Raw genomic sequence first — 26,539 nt, 5'->3', positions numbered from 1 at the left:
ACATGATATAAAATTAGTAAAGTATGAAAAATATAGCAAGAAAAGATAATATATTGTAGCGGAGATCGAGGTCCACCTCATAAGAGAAAAAAAACTACCAGATATAGAAATTAGTTAATTTTGTGGGATGGACAAAAATGAAAAATAAGACTATTTTTATAAGACGAAGAGAATATCAATTACATTAATTTTTACTAAATTACCGTTTATTTATTTTAAAGATGCCACTATTTTCTTCCATTTATAAAATAAATTGATTTTGAAACCAAAATTTTAGGTGGATCCAAATTTTATTAAACAAATCTTTAAAAAATTGAAGTGGTAGCATACATTTGAGAGATAAACCTTCTTAAATTTTTATGCTTTTGGAACCTACTTATTTTACAATGTTTTAATATTAATTTTTTTAGAAAAAGAGGATCAATAATTGTTCTCTATCTATTTTCGTGATGACTTGAAATCCTAATCTATGGGATAGAGAAAAAATACTTTCAACTAAACTGCGATTCATTGTCTTCGTATTTTACTATGTTTATTGTACGAAATGTGTTTGAATAAACAATAAGCGTGAATTTTGCAATTAAAAATTGATGATAATTTATAATAGAAATATCTAGAAATAAATAGAATATATAGGAAAAAGTAGAGAATTCTCGAAGAGAGAAAGAAAAAAAAAGGATGAAAACTTTAGAACAAATACATAGGCTATATATATGTCTGTTGTAAACATTTGTAGATGTTAAGTTTTGCAAGCTTTGTTTTTTTAGTTTTCAAATTTATGTAATGATATAGTGGTGTTAAATTAGTTTTTCCTAAAATCAATTGATTCGTGCATCGCACGGTGTGCATACTAGTTACCATCTAAAACTACACTTGATTCATGAATGCAACGGTGAAAGTGGGAGGAACTCAAATAAATACAAGATTGCTCGTACCAGCTGAGAAGACAATCTACTCAACTGGTACATTGGTATCATGGTATCATGGTTTTTCATGAGAATTTACTCAGCTTAAACCGGTCAAATTAAATATATAAAAAGTGCATAAACTTTTAAGAGAGAATAAGATACTAAATGAGCAGAAACCAGAAAATGAACATAAGACACATTTATGAAAATATAAAATTGTATACTGATTGAATTGCCGAAAACATTTCCAATTACTAAAAGCAAGCAGAATGATCTATAGAGGAAGTTAGAAGGGTTGGATTAAGTGAGTTAAAAGCAATCAAAATACTTGTGATATCAATGTAGTAACTGCAAGAGAAAAAATGTATTAGGTAAACTGCAAGGGAAAAACAAACTACAAGGGAAAAACAAACTCGAGTGGAAGGTTAACAAGATCCAGTAAGTATTTCTACAAAATACTACTCCTTCCGTCCCCGAATAAGAGTCGCTAATTTCCATTTTAGGTCGTCCCCCATTAAGAGTCACTCTTCATTTTTACCATAAATGGTAGTGGGCCCCACACTCCACTAACTCACTCCACTCACATTTTATTATAAAACCAATATAAAAATATGGGTCCCACATTCCACTAACTTTTTCAACCAACTTTTCTCTACATTTCTTAAAACTCGTGCCCGGTCAAAGAGCGACTCCTATTAGGGGACGGAGGGAGTACTACTGGCCACTTCTCTTAGATTCACTTATCTCTCGGAAAACTGTGAATGCTAGAATTTTAAGGAACGATGCTGACCTCGTTAATAAGAAATCAATTCCAATGATGAAAAATATTACCGGTGGAGGTGCAAGAAAGAACCGTTTATATTTAACTCGCACAAACAATCCTGCTGTAGAAAGAATCTATCTGCAATATCGTTAATTAAAGAACTTGATGTCCTACGCACTGGAATTAGAGAATCAAGGATACCACAGCTGTTTAGCCAGCACCTGGATGTGGATTGTTATAAAACTGATGCAAATATCGACACACCACGAAGAACAGAATCGCAGGCAAACGAACAATTGTGGGGCAAAACAAACGAAAAGCAAATCGACACAGCTCTTTACGTGGTTCGGCTCTTTCGAACCTACATCCACGGGAGAATCACAGAAACGCTTTATTCACCAGATCGAAGAAGATACAATTTACACAACTCAGTTACACACTCAAGAATCAGCTCTCTCTAATCTTCAACTATGAACCCTCGCCAAGAATTGGAGATACACAAACTAATTCCTCTCAACAGATAATGTGTATTTTCTCATGAATGAGTTGTTAATCTTGCTATGCTATTCAAAACCGTAGCTCTGACTTCCTTTTAAAACAGCCCAGCTCCTTCACAACCAAGAAATCGTTAACTAGCCGTTGTAACCAACTTTCAATCTCAAAACTCTTCATTATTTGCAAGTTGGTCCCTGAAGTCTTCTGCATATTCATTCAAGTATCCACAACCCACAAATCTCCACCTTGGATCTTGGATGAAACAACATCTGATCATCTTCTCCAAACCCCCAAACTTCAGTATCTAACTAGATTGATCAACTCCAAACAATGCTTGACTTTGGAGCTGGGAATTGCCTTTGTTAACATATCTGCAACATTCTCTTCAGTGGATACTTTCTCAATCTTCACTCTCCCTTTACTCACTTCATCCCTGATGAAATGAAGCTTGACATCCACATGTTTAGACCTCTCATGGAAAGTTTGATGTTTGGACAAACATATGGCACTGTTACTGTCACACATAATGGTTACAGCCTCTTGCTCTATTCCAAAATCAGAGAGTATCCCTTTCAACCAGAAACTTTCCTTCACCGCCTCTGCCATGGCTATATATTCGGCCTCTGTCATAGAGAGTGCCACCACTGACTGTAAATTTGACTTCCAACTAACTGCTGAACCATAGACACAAAATACATATCCTGACTGAGATTTCCTTGTGTCTTGACTAACAGCAAAATCTGAGTCACAATAACCAATTACAGCCTTATTATCTGCACCTCCACCTCCATCGAAAAGAATTGCATAATCTGATGTGCCTTTGAGATACTTCAAGATCCACTTTAAACCATGCCAATGCTCAATGCCTGGATCTGCCATAAATATGCTAGTAACACTAATAGCATGACTCACATCTGGTCTGGAGCATACCATTGTGTACATGATACTCCCAACAATGCTAGCATAAGGTATCTTGAGCATTTCTTTCCTTTGCTCCTCAGTCTTTGGGCTTTGATCAGAAGATAGCTTGAACTGCTGTGATAATGGTATGGTTACTGACCTGCTGTTCTTCATCTGAAACTTCTCCAGTAACTTGTTGATGTAATCCTTTTGAGTGAGCCAAAGCTTCCTTTCTCTTCTATTTCTGATGATATCCATTCCCAACATTCTTTTGGCATCCCCCAAATCCTTCATATCAAATTCAGATTCCAGCTGGTTTTTGATAACTTGGATCTCTTGCATAGTTGATGCTGCAATTAACATATCATCCACATACAATAGCAAATAAGCTGATGGAGTCCCCTTGCTCTTCTTGATGAAGACGCAATTATCATACAAGGACCTTTCAAAGCCTGCTGTCTGCATGAAATCATCAAACCTTATGTACCATTGCCTTGAGCTCTGTCTAAGACCATATAAGCTCCTTTTCAGCTGACAGACCTTATCTTCTTCCCCTTTCTTCACAAAGCCCTCTGGCTGTTCCATGTATATCTTCTCCTCTAGCTCTCCATTCAAGAAAGCTGTTTTTACATCCATTTGTTGAAGTTCCCAATCTCTGTGAGCAACAACAGCCAGCAAAATCCTTATTGAGCTATGTTTAACTACCGGTGAAAAGATCTCATTGAAGTCAATACCCTCTCTTTGTGTGAAGCTCTTTGCTACCAACCTAGCTTTATACCTTACTTCATTATTCTTGAAGGCTTCCACTTTCTTCTTGTATACCCATTTGCACCCTATGCATTTCTGATATTCTGGCCTTAACACCAGAATCCATGTGTGATTCTTGTACAGGGAATCAATCTCCTCTTGCATAGCCTTGAGCCATCTATCTTTCTCTGGACTTCTCACTGCTTCCTTATAGGTAGAGGGTTCATGGTATTCAATTTCCTCTGCAACGGTTAGAGCATAATACAACATGTCATAGTCACTAAACCTTGATGGCAACTTAATCTGCCTTCTTTGCCTATCCCTTGCTATAACATGACTTCTTTGATCCTCATTTATTTGCTCTGTCTGAATCATAGTTGGAGCTTCTTCACAGTGTGTGTCAGAATCATCATTCTTCTGCTCATTACCAGCAAGCTCCACCTCAAACTGAGCATCCTTGGCCTTCTGCTGCAGATATGGCATCTCACCTTCTTTGAATACCACATCCCTACTGATCACTACCTGCCCCATTCCTTTCTCTGTGCACCAAAGTCTGTAACCCTTTACACCCTTTTGGTACCCCAACATGACACACTTCAATGCCCTTGGATCCAACTTAGTTCTTTTGGAGTGTGCATACACTCTACATCCAAAACTCTTCAACTTGGTGTAGTCACTTGCAGATCCATACCATCTCATGTCTGGTGTATCGTTGTTGATTGAAGTAGATGGGCTTTTGTTGATCAGAACCACAGCTGTAGAAGCAGCTTCTGCCCAAAAGTGCTTTGGCATGCCTGAAGAGAATAGCATACACCTAAGCCTTTCAAGTATGGTTCTATTTGCTCTCTCGGCAACTCCATTTTGCTGCGGGTTGTGAGGTACGGTCCTGTGCCTTTTGATTCCTTTTCCCTTGCAGAATTCATCAAACTTGGATGAAAGAAACTCAAGCCCGTTGTCTGTTCTGAGGCATTTCAAACCACTACCCTTCTCTGTCCCTACTTCAGAGCACCATTCTTGAAACTTAGTGAAAGCTTCTGATTTTTCTTTCATGATGTAGAGCCAGATCTTCCTTGAAAAATCATCTATAATAGAAAGAAAATACCTTCCTCCACCCATGCTTTGAATAGGTGATGGACCCCAAATATCAGCATGTGCATACTCCAAAGGCTTTGTTGAAGTGTGCTTTCCAGATTCGTATGGTAGTTTCTTACTCTTAGCGAGTATACATTCCTCACATGATCTGAGTTCATCCTCATCCGAATTTCCTTCAAATGCTATCAGCCCCTTCTTGGCAAGCTCTTTCAGACCCCCATATCCCAGATGACCCAATCTCTGATGCCAATCAATCAGCTTTAATGTCACCACTGTATTTATCTGATCAGCATTGAGAGCCTTGGCTCTGAGATAGTATAGGTTGTTTACCCTCTCAGCCAACATAAGAACTTGATTTCCTTTCATAACCTTCATAAATCCGTCAGCAAGAATAGTTGTGAAACCCTTCCTTTCCAGCATTCCTAGAGATATGAGGTTCCTTTTTATAGATGGGATGTACCTGACATCAGACAAGATCCTTTGAGACCCATCTTCCATAACCATCCTCACATTTCCCATGCCTTTGACTTGACATACTTGGTTATTGCCTAGTAACACAGATCCAGTAGCCTCATGAAGATTCATTAGCCATCTCTTCTTGGAGGTCATGAGAAAACTGCACCCAGAATCCATAACCCACTCATCCGGTGCCTCATCCTCAGTGACATTCATAACCTGGGCAGTTTCCACTTCCTGAGTGACATCTGCGGTATCTTGTGCACCATCATCTTCGGCTTGCTTTCTTTTTAGGGCATGGCAGTTTCTCTTTATATGCCCTGGTTTCTTGCAATAGTAGCAGGATCTGGTTTCCTTTTTTTCAGGTTTATCCTTCCATTGATTTGATTTCTTCACGGATTTCTTTTTCCCATTCTTCTTTGGATCAAACTTGACATTGAGGCTTTCACTTGCTGCATCAACAACCTTCTCAGCTCCCTTTTGGAACTCTTTCATCTTGAGTGCAGCATGCACTTCATCAAATGTAATCTTGGAATCCCTCCCAAGCAAGATTGCATCCTTAAATTGCTCAAAACTCTTAGGTAGAGAATTGAGAAGCATTAGAGCCTTATCTTCATCCTTGATCTCTTCCTCAATATTCTCAAGATCATCAAGGCACTTCGCAAACTCCTCAAGCTGCTCCCCAATGTTTCTTGAATCTGAGAACTTAAACGTGAATAGTTTCTGCTTGAGCAAGAGCCTATTGCTTAGGGACTTCGTCATATACAATGACTCTAGCTTCGCCCAAACTCCAGCTGCGGTTTCTTCCTTAGAAACCTCTCTAAGCACTCGATCACTAAGGCTGAGGATCAGTGTGCTATAGGCTTTGTCATGGAGCTCCTGAGCCTTGACGCCAGATTTTTCCCCATCCGGTGCCTTGCCGTCAGCCTTCTCACCCTCTGCGTCGGATTTGTTCTTCAAAACATCCCATAAACCCTGCTGCATGAGAACCGCCTTCATCTTGAGGCGCCATAACCCAAAGTCATTCTTACCCGTGAATTTCTCCATGTCGAACTTCGCGGTAGTCATCTCGTGGGTTCGCTTCCCACAGACGGCGCCAATTTGTTATAAAACTGATGCAAATATCGACACACCACGAAGAACAGAATCGCAGGCAAACGAACAATTGTGGGGCAAAACAAACGAAAAGCAAATCAACACAGCTCTTTACGTGGTTCGGCTCTTTCGAACCTACATCCACGGGAGAATCACAGAAACGCTTTATTCACCAGATCGAAGAAGATACAATTTACACAACTCAGTTACACACTCAAGAATCAGCTCTCTCTAATCTTCAACTATGAACCCTCGCCAAGAATTGGAGATACACAAACTAATTCCTCTCAACAGATAATGTGTATTTTCTCATGAATGAGTTGTTAATCTTGCTATGCTATTCAAAACCGTAGCTCTGACTTCCTTTTAAAACAGCCCAGCTCCTTCACAACCAAGAAATCGTTAACTAGCCGTTGTAACCAACTTTCAATCTCAAAACTCTTCATTATTTGCAAGTTGGTCCCCGAAGTCTTCTGCATATTCATTCAAGTATCCACAACCCACATGGATGTTGTCAAACAGCAGAAAAATGTATCCTTCTTTCATTTCTGCTCATCTTTCTTTATGTTATTTAGCTACAACCTTTTTTATGTTAGATGCTACACATTTCGTTGCGCATGAGTTCGCCCGCACAAGGAATATATGCTTCTGTGGTTACTTGTTTGTGGATTGAAAGTTGTGGACAAGCTAGTTGTCTTATCAACACAAAAAATTACTACTCCCTCCGTCTCACTTTAGGAGTCTCGGTTGGAATATTCCATAAAATGTATTAAGCCCCACATTCCACTAACTTTTTTCTACTCACATTTTATTATAAAACTAATATAAAAAAGTAGAACCTGCATTCCACTGTTTTTTTTCACCAATTTTCCTTTACATTTCTTAAAACACGTGCCGAACTCAACTGAGACTCCTAAAGTGGGACAGAGGGAGTACTGTATACTGCAAAGAAGGTGGTAAGGCTCGGATTCGGTCCTTTTCTTTTTTTTTTTCCTCCTTCCCCTTAAACCCGTAATCTGTCAAATGTATGAGCTTTTCCTTCTGACACGTCCACATCCCAGATGAGCTGCACTCCAATTTGTCATATTTTGCTTACTAATTCTTGTTGCATTACTCATCAGCCGTTGAGAGACTTGGCAGATCTGTATGTAAGGACGAGCAACTGCCAGACGATCTGTTGATTCTAGCTTGTGAAGAAGATGTGTTCCTTTTCTTGAGAAAGGTTGGTAATTCCTCCCATGCTCCATAACTGCAACCTTAGAACCAAACAAGCAAGTTTCTTATGAGATGATCATTGCAGGTGGCACTGCCTACAGCTCGGAGCTGCTGTTGAATGACTAGAATATGAAACGCGTGTCCCATTTCATTTCAGTCGAGATAGATAGCCCATATAGTTTCTCCACGTTATACGTTTTTGTTCTTCATTGGCAGGCATGGCCTCTTTGCTGATCATGTCAAGAGGACTAGATCAACAATGTGGTTGAAGACAAACCAGTTTCTTCACATGACGAAATGATTTTGCTTTTATTAAGGTGTAGGGTAGGCTTGTTGCTGGCAATAAATAGGTGTTCATCGTTGCCATCGTGCTGTAGTGTATATAATGTAGGAGATGATTTAGTTTCTGAATTAATCTTTATTTTTGAATACTTTAAGCTTTAGAGAAAGTGTAGAAAATTGAATTATATTTTGCCAAAATTAGTGTCTTGCTTTCTTTCTGTCTCATACATATGAGAGACTTTTAAATCAAATTGTTAGAACCTCAGCACTAGCATGTAGATTTTCACCATGAAAATTCTCCTAAAAGAAAAGAAAATCTCCACAGAATTACAAAAAGTCCATCTCACCAATTCACATCTCTCATACTTCTACAAGCAGCTTTTCATAGGTAAGCTCAAGCGTGTGCAATGACAGTTAACAATGCAATATGTATTCGAAATCGAAATACAGCCCTCTAAGCTCAGCACATTCTCTGCATGAAAATCAACAATGTCCGATTTTGTCAGAGCACACAAATGAGCATACAGATAGAATTTCATAACAATTGATCTTTTCCAATCTATCATAATCTAAAGTGCAAGTTTGATGAAAAATCCTTAATGTCATTTTTGGAGGGAAAATGGAAAGATGATGTGTCTTCTATTCAAAAATAATTTTTTAAGGCAAAAACAATTGGACAAATAATAGCCCAATAAAATGCTAACTTCTTGAAGAAGTTTTAAAAAACATTTAAACAGTGCACTACCATTAAATTTTTTTATAATTAAGTTATTAAATTTATAAATTAATTAGACTTATATTTGAGTTAAATTGGAATTGTGCTAGAGAGTTTAGTTTGCCTTCCATTTATTTAGGTTAAAATTGAGATTTAATCATTTATTGCAATACTTTTTCTCCAAATTAATTCACAAGCTAAACGAGAACACATATATGTAATGCTTACAATTTACATCCTATATTTACTCAATTAAAGTTTTTAGTTCTTATATTTTAATTCGCCTCTAATTAAACAATACTACTAAGTTTATAGATTAAACTAAGGAATAAGATGACATTATATATATTTAAAATTAAATCTAACTTATAAAGTTTGTATAACTTCTTAATATAAAGAGTAGTGTAAATTCTCACATTATTCAAAACAAACAAGACGCATAAAATATTATCGTTATTTTAAGTGATAGTAGTAATTTACTTTTTATACGTATATGTGGCGGGAAGTAAGAAATTTATTCTTTCCAATATAAAAATTTCATTTAGTCTTTGACAATGTATATCAAGTTATGCTATGGTCTGAAATTAAAAGAAATAAATAAATAGCCAACTAAAATGTGATTATTGGATAATACAAATTTTCTAACTTGACTTCTCAAAGAAGTTTTAAATTTATATGATTTAAATTATTCATATATTTAATGTGGATATGTTTAATATTCCATATATTTTTTTCAAATTAATTTTTATAAATTAAGCTATTAAATTTATATATTAATTTGCCTTTTATTTGGATTAATGACTTGCATAGCACTTTTTATAAACATCTTTACTCACACATATTTTCTTTATTTGTATATCTTATTCTAATTAATTCATACTCTTAGATCATTAGTCACACATCTTATTTTTGTCATTAAATTTATTGTTTTTACTTCACTTAGATTATAAATTAAAATTGAATAAATGTTTCATTCACCAGGGAGTAGTAAATTCTTCATTTTGAGTGAGACAAGATAAGTACATTTCTGTTTTTTTTAAATCTCCATATTGCTTTCAATTCTTATTTTCTTATGTCATACTAGTTTAATCTAACAACTACTTCTTTAGCACTATCTGCACAAACTCATAGAATTCAGTTGAAAACACTAGCCAGTAAACTGTGACATGAGGCTGGGGCTCTGCATAAAATATGTAGGGTAAAAAGGGGTTTTCCTAAATATTAGGTACCTATTTTTTCCGAAACTAGGAAGAAACACCAGTATCTATTGACTAGTATGAGTTTTTCTTCTCAGAAGACCTATCTTTAAGCAAATAACATTGAGAAAAAGAAACTGGTAATTGCTAGTGCAAGACATTACCATGGCTAGTAAACTATTAACCGGTTTGAGAGTACTGTGGATAAGAATAGCCACCAGCAGGTGCAGAAGCAGCAGAAGTTCCAGGTGGATTCACATTGTACATTTGAGTAGCATTAGGTGGTGGCGCACCGCTAGAGCTAGGGGGTTGGCCTCCTCCAGGAACTGGTGATGGCGCACTCGTACTTGGTGGAGGTGGAAGCCCACTAGATTGTGGAGGCAACGAAGGAGCAGGCTGAGGCTGCATTGGGACCATTGGAGAATTTCCATAACCTAATAGCAATCACTGCGTTAAATTGAATGCATCCAGATTTGTTTATTACACATCCTATGCATCAAATTATCCAAATTTTCCATTTTTATTCCCCCCTTATACTGCAATGCAAGGCAAGGCAGAGATATATTATTTCATGATCTAGAATAGCCACCATGCTTCTGTTGACAATCTTGCCAAAAACATACTACCAGAATTTCCCCCAGATCATGATCTTGCACGGCAAAATAATAAAAATAATTGACAACGAAATAATGAGATGAATAGTGTGAGAATTTGCTTTACCAGGAGCACCAGGAACTGGTATAGGCAGCATTGGAGGCCTCATACCAGGAACCATCTGAGGAGGTCCCGGAAACATAGGAGGCGGCATGACAGGTAGGCGCGGCCTTGCTCCGGGAAAAGCAGCAAGATGTTGGTTATAAGCTGCACCAATCTGTTGATATACTACTGTCTGTCCAAGATGCTCCTTGATCTTCTGATCAATCAAAATCTGAGTTTGTTGTTCCTCAAACTTTTGGTAGTAGGATCTTATGTTTGCCTGGACACCCCGCAAATGTTAATTGCCAGCCAATGTTACTAATGGCATATGGCGGTCGACCAAAAACCCGCCACAAGGATATGGCAATCGATAAATAAATAAATAAATATATTATTCATATATCTCAAACCTTAGAACAACAATTAAAATATACTCCATATAATCATAAACAATTGCATAATATGTCTAATAAGTGAAGTCTTAGCACAATAATTAAAGTGTGAAGTCATACATCAATACATATTATGTCTAAATTCAAATCCTCAATCCTCATCAACCTCAACATAGTCATCCTCAACAAGTCCACATTAAAGTCATACTGTTCCAGAAATTTTGGTTTACTGCATTATATTCTTTTACTGGATCATAGTATTGTTTTATTTCAATCTGCATCATATTGTTTTACTACATCATATTCTTTTTAGTTTGAAATAACTGTTACAGAAATTTTGTATACTGAGTTCGACTTTGAAGTTGCAGAAACTATTTACTATAGTCATAAAAAATGTAATTTACAACAGAATAGCGAATAGCATAAATAATTACTGAGTTACTGAGCGGTAGGGATAGGGTTTGAGAGCGAGACATGGATGAGGTTTCAGGTTTTATCGTTTTGGAGACTAAACACTCTATTCAAATTGGTCTGGTTACTTGGGTAAACAGGGTGGGTTGCAGGTTAATGGACTGAAAATGACAAAACAACCACCATAACCACCATGGCGCCACAGGCAGCCCATGGTGTCCAACATCCAAATCTTCAACAAATCGGCATGGCGATGGCATTTTTACAAAATGCCACCACAGATAAATGTCATGGCGATGCCACGGAAGATATTTAATAACACTAATGCCAGCACAATTGAAGATAAAGTAAATAATTCAATACTCTACTACATCATCAAGAGGTGTACCTTATGTTTGTAGCCAGAATTATGCTGCTTTCTGACAGAAGGCTACAAAACAGACACAAAAAGGACGCCTAGTCATTATCAGAAAAAGAGCACCACACAGAACCAGCTAGACCAAGCAAAAATTAATTAGAAGAAATGCAACATCAAGCCAATGAAGAACTTGCATAACTATCATTAGATTGTCTGCAATTCAAGAAATATGTATAACTAATTAGATTCAAGTCGCATAAGAGATCGATTTTGCAATGCAGTTGATCAACACATTGATTATTTAGAAAACACATTCCGGGCTAAAAAGCAGACGTGAAAAGGAAACCTAGTCATTATAAGAGAAAGAGCATCACACAGAACCAGCTAGTCCAAGCATTCAAAAATTATTAGAAGAAATTCAACATCAAGCCAATGAAGAACTTGCATAACTATCATCTGATTATCTGCAATTCCAGAAACATGTATAACTATTTAGATTCGAGTTAGAATATCTGTCATGATCGACTTTGCAATGCAGTTGATCAACGCATTGATGATTTAGAAAATGCACTCCGGAGCTAAAAATCTGATACTGATATTGTCGAATCCTTTCTTCAATCGCCAAATAATAATTGATATATCTGAAGTTAGGGCTCAGTAAGTCATTAATTGAGCTAACATCAAAACAGAACACGCAGAAAAACATAAAATTTCAGAATAAACTTACAGAATCATGAGTCAAGTAAGTGTCACAATAATCACAGTAGTACCTGCAACAAAAACAAGAAAGATTATTCAGCACCCGATAAACAATACTCCGAATAATCTACATACTGAATCACGTAGAAGAAAACTAATACCGCGGCATTAGTGAGAGAATTTCTGATATATCCGAAAAAAATTAAAATCGGTGAACGAAATAAAATCCAATTGTTAATCCAGTGGATTTGGGGGGAATTATTATAGGGTTTATAGTAAAGCTTTGACAAACTGACGGGTCGGGCTCAACCCGCGTCACGGGTTCGGATAATCAAACCCATTTTATGGAGAAACGTAATTGGGCCCATTAAAACTCTTCGTCTCAATAACGTCAGAAATTTATCAGACAGCAGTATTTTATAATAGAGTTATTGGTCTCTAATATTAGGCCTGTCAAAATAGATATCGGGTATTGGATACCCACTATTCAAATCCAAAAAAGTCGGATAATTGGACACCTGAAATCCTATTTTTCGGGTATCGAATTAGGACCGGGTAGTGAGAATTTTGGATTATCGGGTACCGGGTTACCCGATATCGGATATGGTATACCCGAATTATCCGATTTGTTTTCTAAAATTAATAAATTATGTTTTTATTATAATTAAATGTAATTTAATTTCTTAACTATATTTTAATTAATACTTAATAGTTAGCTTATAAGATATAATTTATTTTTTTTAATTACATTTTAATTTTATTGACTTGTGATATTTTGAATTTTGAATTTTGAATCTTTGATGATGTTATTGTTAGATCTTGATTCTTATGAATTATGGAATTGTGATGTTTATAAGGAATGGATGTTTGAACTTATGAATTTTGATGGTTATTGACTTTTTTTTTAATAAAAAACGTCCTTTGTGGGCGGGAGGTTTAGGCAGACCTTCAACCCGTAAATAATATCAAGATAAAATGTTCCAACAACATGATCTTAGCCCAAAAGTGACTAGGATCTAAACAAGAACATGAAGAAGCCAAGTAGAGGTCCCACAAGTCGAGATCCTCCGTACTATTAAGTGGAAAAAAACTGACTATATATGTACGAGGGAGAAAAGAAAAATTATCAAAACCAGCCACCAAAAAAGCTGGATCAACCCACATCTCTACGTCAGAAACGGAAGTTAGGATATCCCAGCTGGTCCATCCTAACCAGCGCCTTCAGATACCGAGGCGCAGAGATTGGATCATAGTAAGTAAGGACAGGGGTCTGAACCCCCTACCTGCAAGAAAGTCAGCAGCTCGGTTCCCTTCTCTGTAGATGTGTGAGAACCGAACATGTCGCTGAGAAGTCATACTCCGGATCAAACCCATGTGATGTCTGAAATTCGCAGCGCCAAGCTGTCTAGATGACAACAAGGTAACTAGAGTCGCTGCTGAGTCAAGCTCAATCCAGATGTGTGTCGAAAGCTCCATAGCCATCTCGAACCCCCGAATCAGAGCCAACAGCTCCGCCTCAAAGCTCGATGATGCGGCTATTGGAGCACAGAAGGAACGCAAAAGTCCTCCATCAGAGCCTCGAACCAATCCCCCTCCCCCCCCCCGCCTCCATTATTGATGTAGAGAAGGCACCGTCAGTGTTTAGCTTCACCCAAGGGGCATCAGGGGGATGCCATAGGACCATGAGTGACCGCAGAACACGCTGTCTTGGGGAGAAAGGCATGAAATCAACCGATGGCGAGTATCCCCTCTAGTGGGTCGAGGTGATCTTGTCGGCCAAGACAAGCACGTGCAGGTGGTGAGTGACCTGCCTAATAACATGAGAATGACGAAAAGGACGACCGCCATGGTTGCAGCTGTTCCTCTCCGTCCAAAGAAACCAAGCAATCAAACAGGGAACAAGAAAACTAATATGTCAGGCAGTAGCCCTCTGGAAAGAGGACCTCCACCAGTGACCTAGTCTAAGTGCGATATCAGTGCTCGTGTGAATCGGTGTGTGCGAGGAAGGAAACCAGGCATCGAAATACTCCCATGCAGAAAAAGCCGACTGACTCAAGAAAAAGACATGACTAAGAGACTCGACTGAAGGAGACCGACAACACTGACATCTAGACGCTAACTCAATCCCCCTCCTCTGCAACTTCTCATCCACCGGCAACCCACCAAATAAAAACCTCCAAATGAACACCGAGATGGTAGGGGTCAACCCTTGGTTCCAGATAAGCCCAAAAATCTCCCTCTTCGGCAATCTAGTCCAGATGCTTTCCCAGGCTGAGGTCATAGAGAACTCGACATGGCTAGTCAGACTTCATCGCCTCACATCCTTCGCCCCCAACTCAATCGGCGTGGCTCTGATCTGGTCTATCACATTTGGAGGTACGCCAAACCTGAAAGATAAACTATGCAGCATATCCTCATCCCATGCATAATCATGCCAATATGATGCAATAGCCTGAGATTGAGGAGGATCATTTTCCGGGACGCACAGACTCCGGATGGGGCTAGCCCCAAGCCAGACATCATCCCAGAAGCTGATCTTCCCTTCACCCAAGGACCAACGGATATACTTATGCATGTATGACCAAATACGACACAAACGACGCTAAGTAGGACTATCATGCGACCCACAAGGAGATGTATGCAAATGACAAGGAAGGATACTGTACTTCTGGGTCATGAACTTGGCCCAAAGATAATCTTGAGCTAGCAGTCTCCACCACAGCTTGAACCAAAAGGCACTGACACTTCCCTGAAGCGGCGAATACCCAAGCCACCCTCATCAAAAGGCAAGCAAGTCTGTCTCCAAGAAATCCAGTGTAGCTTCCTATTTTCTCCAACTGTACCCCAAAAATATCTAGCCAGAATTTGCCCCAACTCGTCCAGAAAGCCAAGCAGAGGATTCATGACCTGTAAGATGTGAAGTGGGATGGCGGCGAGGGTGCTCTTAATCAAAGCAAGCCGACCCCCAAAAGCAAGATGTCGATGGCACCAACTGTGGATTCTGTCCATGAGCTTCTGTCTGAGGGGCAAAAGATGATCTGTCTTCCTTGCTCCTCTGAAGATCGGGACCCCAAGGTATGTGAAAGGCATCACCCCTCTCTGAAAGCCTCCAACCTCCTCAACAATGCTAGCAAACCAAAACAAAACTCAGATAAGATCGATTTCATCATGCTTCCTCCTAGCTTCCAAGACCCACTTATTACTATCTCCGTCAACACACTTTTTTTTTCTCCTAGATTTCGTCTAGCTTATACCTCCGATTTTTTTTAATAAAACGAACCCCTTCCTTAACACTTCCTACCAATGTGCTTCTCTTTCTCAAGGACATTCACTTTAGAGAGTGATTTAAGATACTACTTTTCATCAATCAAACCCATTTTTTTTTTGCTATGAGGGCTAACTAGGGATTTACGAGTGTATGAGGATAATCAAAGAATGTCTAACTTCATCTCTTAAGTTCACATCCACTATATAGACTTGACATGACGAGGAGCAAGTTCTAGAAACAAAAGTACATACCCAATCAAATCACACATGAACAACATACGACTCAAATCTCACCGGGTTTAGCATTGACCAATCAAACAAGCACTTCACTCACAATTAAATCATGAATTGATCACGCAAGTCCCTAACCATTCTGACCAAAATTTTCAAGACAAAGCAATTATCATCATTAGCTATCAACCCATTGCATAGCACAAATTATCTTACATTCATCCATATTCGAATTCGAGTCCCACAGGCGGGACTTACACCAAATGACACCAAATAAGCAAAATTAAATAAAAGAAGAGAGAAAAAAAACAATAGTCTCAAGAACATATTCGTTAAACAAGTGGGGGAGAAGAGCAACCGATCCACGTCAGAACCCCCCAAACTTATTCAAGACAGAGGATATAATAAGTTTGAAGAGCAGTGGATGGTTGAGGTACCTCTATTCCGAAGGCGGCGGGAACCTCGCGTAGTATGCCTGGTAGAAAGCCTGTCGTGCTGCATCACTTGCGTCGAGCCGAGTGTGCAGGTGTTGCAGTTGTTCCCCATAGTGGTCAAGCTGGTTCCCAAAACCATCCAACCGGGTGTCGCACTGGGCTCTCCATGCCATTGCTTCCGTGTTCGCCTGATTCCAACGGGCCGCCTGCTGATCATGGCTCACCTGAAGCGATCGTACCCCTGCAGCAATTTCCGCCAGATAGCTATCTCTGGACGGTCTCCCCCGCGGTCTACTCCTATTGGGCCGACTACTTTGACCCACTTCAAACTCAGAGCCGATCTCATCACCTTCCTCATCCATGGCCGCCGACGCATCCTGGATTTGCAGAGGCTCCATGGGGATATGAGGCTGCGGCAAATAGTCTGGGTCTATGAAGATCGGCCTAGCGTCTGGGGCAACTTCTCCTTGAGGGGAGTCATTTTCGATCTTCTCCAAATGAGCCTGGGAGTTCATTTTCCAGTTGTCTTTGTAACCCCATCCTCCGACTGCGAAGAGCTGCGGGTCGGGGAATCTGATGCACATCCCTGGTTCTATCTTGAAATACCCCTCACTCGGCTATCAACCATTATAATGCCCGCCTTCTTGAGTGTTTCCTAGTCCAGTAGCGATGGTCCTTGATCTTGCATCCGATTGTCAAAACTGACTCCGAATTTATACGCCAAAGCCACTACGATTCCCCCACAACAAAGCTTTCCCGTCGTCTTCTTCGATTGCCTCTCCAAGTGCTTAATCATGTAGTGGCCCATGTTGATCCTTCTCCGGCTGAGCATTCCCCACAGCAAGAATAACATCTTTGTTGAAATGCTTCCCGCTTCCGTGTGGCCAAAGGGCAGGTAGACCAGGGCCTTCGTCATATATCTCAGCACTGGGTTTCTGATGGCGTTGGGCTCTAGACGGATTGAAAGCAGCTTCATTGCTGATCATTCCCCAAAACTCGTCTCTTCTGTAGTCCGCAGGCCGAGGGTCCTCAAGAAGACCTTCTTCACCTTCTTCCGTCAACTGGAAGAGCTCATTAAACTCATCGACGGTAAGGTCATGTGCTTCATTCATAAGTCGGAAAGACATTGACTCAATCCTCTTTCCGGAGTACTCCACCTTAAGTGTGGTGAAGAACTCTACCGTCAGGGCCTTGTACGACCCGAATTTCCTCGTGAACAAGTGTGTGAGATGGCCGGCCACAACGAGGATGTCCCAAGATTGCTTGATACCGAGGCCATTGAACGTGCCCCAGCTTGGATATCTTGATGGCACGCTATCCAACGCCACCAATGCATCCCATTTCTTTGATTCACCTTTCTGGAGTATGACACCCACTCTGTGAGGTTTTAGAGCGTTTGGGGCCATTTGATGAGTACCTAGAATGAGGAATGTTAGAACAAGATTGTACTCCCTAACATAGTAAATAATAAAGTATTCAAATTCCCCCAAACTTAAGATGTTTCACGTACTTGTATTGTCTAATCACCATCAAAAAGGGAGATAGACTCAATCCCTATGCATACCATATAAACAAGCAAGTAAGGCAAAAGCAATTAGGAAGATAGACTCGATTCCTACAATTACTTTCATCACACACAATACCGAGGAGATATGCTCAATCCCTAAAACAAATCACACAATGAGGGAGATAGACTCGATCCCTAAAACTCACAAAATCACCAATATCAACCCCCATTATAGAATAACTGCTCAAACAACAATTCCATCAACATAAATCACGCAAGCAATAGCAATTTCATAACTCAAACATCAAGCATCAATTTCAAGCAATGAACAATGGATTCACTCAACTCACCATTTCATAGTCAAGGATTTCACTTCACCCCACAAATAACAATTTATACTATAGCTCCTACAATCTTACAAGTCAAGCACATAACTATCATCAACTCAACTTGCATAAGCTATAACCTTCCTACTCATCACAAAATACAACTCCATATCCATGGATAGAGAAGATTTGAGGTGAACACACCTTTGTTGTTTAAAGTGAGAGAATTTAAAAATTAGGGCTTTCTCTTTGGGCTCTTGAGTGAAATCCACCTAATGCACAAATTAATTGGACCAAAACACTCAAACAAAAGATAATTTGAGATGGGTGTGGTGAATTTGAGATGCGTGTGTGAGATTAGTGTGAATTTATGTGTGTTTTGTGAAGAAAAAAATGAAGAGGAAGAGAGGAGGAGGGGGGGGGGGGCACCGGGTGAGAAGAGAGGGAGAAGGCCCGGGTGTACCTGATTTATACCTAGGGCTCGCCGAGTCGGACCCGGCCGGGTGGAATTAATGTACTTGAAAACCGCCCGGCCGGGTGAAACTTACTGGACCCATCCTTAACAAACACGACGACCCGGTCGGGTGGAATTAATGAACTGAATATTCACCCGGCCGGGTGAAACTCTCTGGACTGTCCACGAACAAAACTGTCGACCCGGCCGGGTGAAATTTTTCAACGCAAAAAAACCACCCGTCTGGGTGAAAGTTTCTGGGCATTTTTTCCTGCTGAATCCAAATGCTGCACCCATTATGTCAGTTATTCGCAGATAATCCTGCACAATGACAACCCCCAAGCACAACCAACTCCACTTTTGATAGAACACTTAAGTAAAAAAACTAAGACACTAAACAAAGAAAATTAAAACAAAGAGAATCAAAAGAAAAATCACACAAAAAACGATAAAGTTACCTACTAGGGGTTGCCTCCCCTGAAGCGCTTTTGGTTAAAGTCGTTAGCTTGACATCTTCATAGCAGATTACTGGGGCTCCAAGGAGAGTCGGAACACTTCTTCCTTCTGCTCCATAGTATGAAACGTCTTCACATTCTGACCATTGGCCGTGAACACTCTCCCATCATCAACTTCAAGTTCTAAAGCACCATTCTTCATCACAGTTCTAACTTTGAAAGGGCCGGACCACCTTGACTTAAGCTTTCCGGGGAAGAGTTTCATCCGAGCATTGAATAACAACACCAAATCTCCTGGGAAGAACTCCCGCTTCTCAATCATCTTATCATGATAGGTTTTGAGACGCTCCTTGAAGATGGCAGAATTTTCGAACGCCTCGTTCCGGAATTCATCAAGCAAATTCAGATAAGATTGTCTCTCCTTTCTCTCCTTGTAGTAGTTGGCATTTAACTGCTTCACTGCCCAATATGACTTGTGCTCAAGCTCCACAGGAAGATGACAAGATTTCCCAAACACCAACTGATAAGGTGACATGCCGATTAGCGTTTTATAAGCCGTTCTATACGCCCAAAGCGCATCATCGAGCTTCAAAGCCCAATCCTTTCTGTTGGTATTCACCGTCTTCTCCAAGATGCCTTTGATCTCTCGATTGGCCAATTCAGTTTGACCATTGGCTTAAGGATGATATGGGAAAGTGATTCGGTGCTTGACACCATATTTGCTCAACACGACTTCCAACCACTTGTTCTTGAAATGAGAACCCCCATCACTAAGTAAGGCTCGCGGCGCCCCAAACCTCGTAAAAATGTTCTTCTTGACAAAGTTGATAACCACCTTGTAAGAGTGGACCGGAGTGGGGATTGCTTCCACCCAACGGGAAACGTAATCGATTGCTAAGAGGATGTATTGATGGCCAGAGGATGGTGGGAAGGGACCCATGAAGTTGATCCCCCACACATCGAAAAGCTCTATCTCTACAATAGTTGTCATCGGCATTTCCTTCCTCTTGGAGACACCCTCAGTTTTTTGGCATTTATCGCAATGAAGAACAAACTGTTGACAGTCTCCATAGATGCTAGGCCAATAAAATCTGCATTGAAATACTTTCATCGCCGTCCGATTAGCTCCAAAATGTCCTCCACTAGGACTTGAGTGGCAGTTTCTGATCACCGCTTCCCATTGCTCATTAGGAGTGCATCTCCTAATCACCATATCCGCGCATCTTCTAAATAGGAACGGCTCATCCCAAAAATAGAACTTGACATCATGAAAGAACTTCCTCTTTTGATGCCTGTTGAGGCCCTCTGGAACCACCTTGGCTACTAGGAAGTTCACAATATCTGCAAACCATGGCAAGGAGCTCTGAGCATAGAAGGGATGCTCATCAGGGAACTCCTCATTGATAGGCTTCTTCAAGTTCTCCCCTTCAAAACAGTGCTCCAATCTAGATAAGTGATCGGCTACCACATTCTCACACCCCTTTCTGTCCCGAATCTCCAAGTCAAATTCTTGCAGCAAAAGAACCCAACGAATTAATCGAGGCTTGGCATCCACTTTAGCAAACAAATAGCGAATGGCAGCAGGATCTGTAAACACAATCGTTTTCGGTCCAATGAGGTACGACCGAAACTTGTTGAAAGAATATACCACAGCCAACATCTCCTTCTCCGTGGTAGTGTAATTTGCCTGAGATGGATCTAGAGTCCGGCTTGCATAGTAGATCACTCTAGACACTTTATCCCTCTTCTGCCCCAATGCTGAGCCCACGGCCATGTCACTGGCATCGCACATAATCTCGAAAGGTTGTGACCAATCTGGAGCTATAAGTACGGGAGCACTCACCAACGTCTTTTTCAGAATTTCAAAGGCTTGCAAACATTCTGCAGAGAAGTTGAACTTGACATCCTTGGCTAGCAGATTGGAAAGGGGGCGGGCTATCTGAGAGAAATCCTTAATGAATCACCGATAAAACCCCACGTGCCCCAAGAAACTCCTCGCGGCTTTCTCACTAGACGGTGGTGGCATCTGCTCAATCGCCACGATCTTGGCTCTATCAACTTCAAGTCCTGCAGCAGATATTTTGTGCCCAAGCACAATACGATCCCGCACCATGAAGTGGCACTTCTCCCAGTTCAGCACTAAGTTGGTCTCCTCGCACCTCTGCAATACTCTCGTCAGATTATCCAAGCAATGATCATAGGAAGACCCAAAAACCGAGAAGTCATCCATGAAGACTTCCATGATATCTTCCACCATGTCGTGGAAGATGGACATCATACATCTCTGGAACGTGGCAGGGGCGTTGCACAGTCCAAAAGACATCCTCCGAAAGGCATAGACACCATAGGGGCAAATAAAGGCCGATTTATATTGGTCGATTTTAAGATTTGATTGTATCCAGAATAGCCATCGAGGAAGCAGTAGTACTCATATCCCCCTAATCTGTCAAGCATCTGATCAATAAACGGGGAGAGAGAAATGGTCCTTCCTCGTGGCTGCATTGAGAATTCTGTAGTCAATGCAAACTTGCCATCCTGTCACCAACCTTGTGGCTATCATCTCATCATTGCCACCTTGAATCACAGTCATTCCACCCTTCTTGGCTACGACTTGGGTGGGGCTCACCCAATCACTGTCAGAAATGGCATATATAATCCCGGCTTTCAACCACTTCAATACCTCCTTTTTCACCACATTTTGCATTATCGGGTTGAGCCTCCTTTGATTCTGAGCTTTAGGTTTGGATCCTTCGTCTAATAGAATCCTGTGCATGCAGACAGTAGGGCTGATTCCCTTGAGGTCCGAGACAGACCACCCTATTGCTCCCTTATGCTTCCTGAGCACTCGCAGCAGTTTATACTTGAGGTGTGAAGGCAACGACTTAAGTTCCTCTTTCTTCTCTTCTTTCTCTTCCTCATCTGCCGGATCTTTGAGAGATAAAAACTTGTTGTTCCTTCTTGGAATCTCCCCACCAGAATTAAGAGCTCCCACAAAATGAAGTAGCTCCTCAGTAAATTCAGACACTTGCAGATTGTCTGAAGCCAGTAAAGACTGCGATAGGCATCGCTCGAGCCTGTCTTGATAAGAGATAGCATGGGCTACCTCTCTCACACAATCATCAATCACCTCGATCATGTTACACTGTTTGAACCTCCAAGCATTCTCATCATCATATTTCTGCATCGCATCATAGATGGAAAATGTGATACTCTCATCATTCAGTCGGAGAGTAAGTTCTCCTTTGTGCACATCAATCAGTGCTCTCTCTGTGGCTAAGAAGGGCCTGCCTAAGAGAAGTGGAACGTGCCTATCTTCCTCCATATCAAGTACTACAAAGTCGGCTGGAAAAATAAATTCCCCGACCTTGACAAGTATGTCTTCAACGATCCCCTTCGGATACGACACTGTTCTATCAGCCATCTGTAGTGATATAGTAGTGGGTCTGAGCACTCCAATCTTCATTTTCTGGAAGAACGAATAAGGCATCAGGTTGATACTCGCCCCCGGATCACATAACGCTCTCCCTTCTTGACAATCTCCCACTATGCAAGAGATGGTAGAACTTCCCGGATCCTTCAGTTTAGCTGGCAGCTTCTTCTGAATAATGGCGCTGCAGCTTTCAGTCAAATTCACTGTCTCATACTCCATCCATCTCCTCTTGTTGGAAACGACATCCTTCAGAAACTTGGCATAGCTGAGCATCTGCTGTAGTGCCTCCACCAATGGGATGTTTATCTGCACCTTCCTAAATATATCCAAGAACCTCGAGAACTGTGCATCTGTCTTCTTTTTCTTCTTCTGCACACGTTGAGGATAGGGAATCCTTACATCAGTGGGAGTGTGAGCTGCAGGTGGTGTAGGTAGAGTTGGAACCATGTTCTCCTTAGGTGGGGAAGTAATCTGTACTGTCTCGGTCTCAACTTCCTCGACTAACTCCTCCTCTTCAGGTGCCTTTTCCATTACTCTGTCCTCTGATGTCATTGCACGTCCCTCATAACTTTTTCCACTCCTCAACTGCACAACTTTGCAATCATTGGGATTTATGATGGTGTTCGAAGGGAATTTTCCCGATTGAGTAATATTACTCACAGTCTGGGAAATCTGGCTGATCTGTGTGTCGATGTTCTTCAGATGAGTGGCCATACTTTGCACTTCTGTCTCAACCTTCTCCATCCTTTGATTGTCCTGCTCCATGGACTTGTGGGACTGTAGCATAAAAGACTTGAGTATGTCTTCCGTGGTCATCTTCTTCGGATCATTAACCACTCCAACAGTAACTGTGAACCCCGGGGGTGGTTGCAAAGCATTATTGGGGTTCCCATAAGAGAGATTGGGATGCCCCTTGTTCCCGAACTGATTATATCCTCCACCCTGAAAGTTGGGGCGTTGATTATTGTAGTACCGGTTGTTGCCCCCTTGATTCACATAGTTCACGTCCTCCATATTTCCTTGGGGTTCTTGAGACGGTTGCCCCATTGCCATGCAGTCAAATTTCATTGTCAACGCATCCAACTTGTCGGATAGGGCGCTCATAGGGTCACGATCTGTAGTAGACGCTACCCTATGCAGCTTACTCCTTTCGTTGCTCCATCCTTCGTCATTAGATGCAAGCTCCTCTATTACTTCCATGACTTCATTCACTCCTTTCTTGAGAAAATTACCGCCTGAGCTCAAGTTCAACTCCTTTTGTGCTTCAGGCACACATCCCTTGAAAAATGTAATGACTTGAACTGTCGGGGTTAGCCCATGGTTGGGACACCGTTTCATCAAAGATTTAAACCTCTCCCATGCGTTTATGATATTCTCTGCGGGAGTCATCTGAAAGGCAATGATCTCGTGTTGCCTCTTTATAGCTTCACTAGGGGGATAGAATTTCTCCAAGAATTTTTCCACCATAGCATCCCATGTTCTAATTGATCCTGGCTCCAAACTCTCTAACCAGTCCTTTGCTGAATCCTCTAAAGAGAAAGAAAACAGCCTTAGTCGAACCTGCTCATCTGTCACTCCATTCATCTTTGTTGTGTTGCAAATCTAAATGAACTTAGTGATATGCTTGTTAGGGTCATATGTGGATTTGCCCCTAAAAGCAATGTTCTCCGCCATCTGGATCAGTCCTCTTTTCAGCTCAAAAGTATTGGCCGCGGTGTTGCTATGGACAGTTGGATTTGCCTGTTGACGCAACTCCTTCAGTTGGTCCACGGTTGATTCTGCACAGGCACAGGTGGTCCACGGTTGACCTGTTGACGCAACTCCTCCAGCTGTTGTAGAAGCTCAGCATTACTGGGAGGAGGGGGTGGTGGACCGTTGTTACCCTCTTCGTACTCCATCAGACTAGGAGAAACGGGATCAAACAGAATATGGTCTTGAACTGGTGATCGGATGGGTGAAAGGTCCCTTTGAACTGATGATGCTCCTATGCGGTTAGGCGAAGAAGCTTGAATTTTCTGTGTGAGTCTCCTATAGGCGTTCCTCTTCCGGTTTGTTGCTTCGATCTCCGGATCAAAAGGTTCTAGAGGCAAGCCTTTAGAACGTGTGTGCATACAGCTGAACAAGAAACACACATGTGAGAACTCAAAAAAATTAAACGAAAAATAAAGCAGTAAAATCTGACGTAGTAATCTTGATTATTATCACGATATCAAGCTATATAACACAAAATAGTCCCCGGCAACGACGCCAAAAACTTGACTCAACTTTATTTTTCCCAAATAATACCCGCAAGTGTACGGGGTTATCATAGCAAATAGCAAGCAAGAATATATCGTATCCCACAGAGACAATTAAGTGCCAACCTAAGTACCACGAACTAATTTCAACGACTATCCAGACGATTAGAAATTTTAGTTTTAAAACTAACAACTACTGAAAACATGTAAATGCAGAGATTAAAATAGAACACTTAAACAAGAAAACAATTAAGCTAGTTGTGTAAGATGATGGAGAAATATGCATAATTCAAGGATCCGATGCACAACTCATAGCCTAACCCAATTAAAACCGATTTACCATTTAAAGTCTTCAGAATTGTTAAATCAATCACAATTGTAGATTAAACCCCTCCCGAGGTGAGAAATCCGTAGATTAGGTGTAATAATTGAAGTCCCCTTCTAATTCTTAGACCTAACTCCTAATAGTTTGATTAGATTAATGATCCCACTCAAAATCTCAACTCTCCCGAGTTCTATTGAATTAAGGTGTGAATTATTCCTCTTTCAAGATTTAATATTTCATCTCCCGATTACTCTAAGAAACCCTACACTCCCAATTGGTGATCAAGCAATTGATAGGAAAAAGCACAAGAATAATTCAAACAATTGCAAGAGCAAGATAAAACGAAATCAATTGGATTAAAACTATGAATCAATGCATCTTCACCAAGAATTCTACATGAAAGGTTTAGCTACTCATGTTCCAAGTAGAAAACAAACAAAAACTAAGGGAAACAACGTAATTCATGATACGGATTACAATTGGCGGTGAAATTGAAGCTTGAATCTCCAATCTTCTTCTAAGAGTGCTTCCTAGAGAGAGTGTGTGTTTTTGCGGCTGGGAGAGAATGCCCTCGAGTTGCCCTAGCTCTTCTCTCTTATTTTTTCCTTCTAAAATCGCGTCTGGACTAAAAAAATCGTCAGTTCGACGGACCCAGCCGGGTGGAATTATTCAACATAAAATCCACCCGGTTGGGTAGAACTCTCTGGAGTCTTCACGTCATAAAAGTTCCACCCGACTCCGATAGGCATCGCGTTGACACCCGGCCGGGTGGAATTTGACCACATATTCTTCACCCGACCGGGTGGCTCTCTTTTTGCTCCACTTTCGCCTATTTTTGCCTAAGACACTCAACAAACACGTGAACTCCAAAACACAGAGTAATTGGCTGGAAATAACCATTTTGAGCACAGAAACTCAACAATTATGCACATCAACATACCAAACACAATACTATAAATACAAGTTTGTCAGCTGGCTCACAATTAAATGAGCGGAACTTCTTGAGCACTTTCTCAGCGTAGTGAGATTGTGTCAAAGTAATTGCCTCGTGATCTCTTACAATCTTCATTCCAAGAATCACATCAGCTAGACCCATATCTTTCATGTCGAAATTTTTTTTCAACAGATTTTTCATCTCGTTGATAATGCGATTATTACTGCCCATAATCAACATATAGTCTACATAAAGACACACAATAACAAACCCATTATCTGTTTTTTAATGTAAACACACTTATCACACTCGTTGATAGTAAATCCATTTGACAACATCACTTTGTCAAACTTCAAGTGCCATTGCAATGGTGCTTGCTTTAATCCATATAGAGACCTTACTAGTTTGCATACCTTCCTTTCTTGGCTAGGTACAACAAACCCTTCAGGTTGCTCCATATATATCTCTTCTTCCAATTCACTGTTCAGAAATGCAGTTTCCACATCCAACATCACTTTC

The 26,539-nt window shown here is 40.6% G+C and overlaps 3 protein-coding genes across 5 annotated transcripts; all 3 read right to left on the bottom strand.

Moving 5' to 3' along the window:
- Positions 1 to 8,123: 8,123 nt before the first annotated feature.
- Positions 8,124 to 12,736, bottom strand: LOC121773821 (U1 small nuclear ribonucleoprotein C-like). 3 transcript variants are annotated; one of them, XM_042170736.1, is made up of 7 exons: positions 12,582 to 12,709; positions 12,449 to 12,491; positions 12,248 to 12,362; positions 11,752 to 11,793; positions 10,585 to 10,840; positions 10,029 to 10,298; positions 8,124 to 8,425 (listed from the first exon to the last, which is right to left on the bottom strand). In XM_042170736.1, the coding sequence occupies exons 2-6, from the start codon at positions 12,454 to 12,456 to the stop codon at positions 10,045 to 10,047; spliced, it is 675 nt and encodes a 224-aa protein (XP_042026670.1). In that variant the 5' UTR covers positions 12,457 to 12,491; positions 12,582 to 12,709; the 3' UTR covers positions 8,124 to 8,425; positions 10,029 to 10,044. The 3 variants fall into 3 exon arrangements, with proteins under 3 accessions (XP_042026670.1, XP_042026669.1, XP_042026671.1); XM_042170735.1 differs by lacking the exon at positions 8,124 to 8,425 and having other exon boundaries at positions 9,797 to 10,298; positions 12,582 to 12,703; XM_042170737.1 differs by lacking the exons at positions 8,124 to 8,425; positions 12,248 to 12,362 and having other exon boundaries at positions 9,797 to 10,298; positions 12,582 to 12,736.
- A 6,428-nt stretch (positions 12,737 to 19,164) lies between these two features.
- LOC121774411 lies at positions 19,165 to 19,629 on the bottom strand. The gene has a single exon (XM_042171294.1). It carries the CDS (start codon positions 19,627 to 19,629, stop codon positions 19,165 to 19,167), a length of 465 nt encoding a protein of 154 aa, XP_042027228.1.
- A 1,923-nt stretch (positions 19,630 to 21,552) lies between these two features.
- LOC121774410 lies at positions 21,553 to 24,108 on the bottom strand. Its single transcript, XM_042171293.1, has one exon. The coding sequence runs from the start codon at positions 24,106 to 24,108 to the stop codon at positions 21,553 to 21,555; it is 2,556 nt and encodes an 851-aa protein (XP_042027227.1).
- Between the last annotated feature and the right edge of the window lie 2,431 nt (positions 24,109 to 26,539).

Source organism: Salvia splendens, chromosome 17 (genome assembly GCF_004379255.2).
Source record: "Salvia splendens isolate huo1 chromosome 17, SspV2, whole genome shotgun sequence".
NCBI lineage: Eukaryota > Viridiplantae > Streptophyta > Magnoliopsida > Lamiales > Lamiaceae > Salvia > Salvia splendens.
The sequence above is the reverse complement of the archived record's forward strand: the minus strand, read 5'-3'. Positions and strand labels throughout refer to the sequence as shown.

What these genes read in the sequence shown, in the direction of transcription:
- LOC121773821 (XM_042170736.1), bottom strand. An exon ending in TTGATCAACTGCATTGCAAA is followed by an intron (nt 11,794 to 12,247) that starts GTCGATCATGAC and finishes TCTGTTTTGTAG; the next exon opens with CCTTCTGTCAGAAAGCAGCA. An exon ending in ACCAGTTCCTGGTGCTCCTG is followed by an intron (nt 10,299 to 10,584) that starts GTAAAGCAAATT and finishes GATTGCTATTAG; the next exon opens with GTTATGGAAATTCTCCAATG.
- LOC121774411 (XM_042171294.1), bottom strand. Translation starts at nt 19,629, where the DNA reads ATGTCACCTTATCAGTTGGTGTTTGGGAAATCTTGTCATCTTCCTGTG.
- LOC121774410 (XM_042171293.1), bottom strand. Translation starts at nt 24,108, where the DNA reads ATGAATGGAGTGACAGATGAGCAGGTTCGACTAAGGCTGTTTTCTTTC.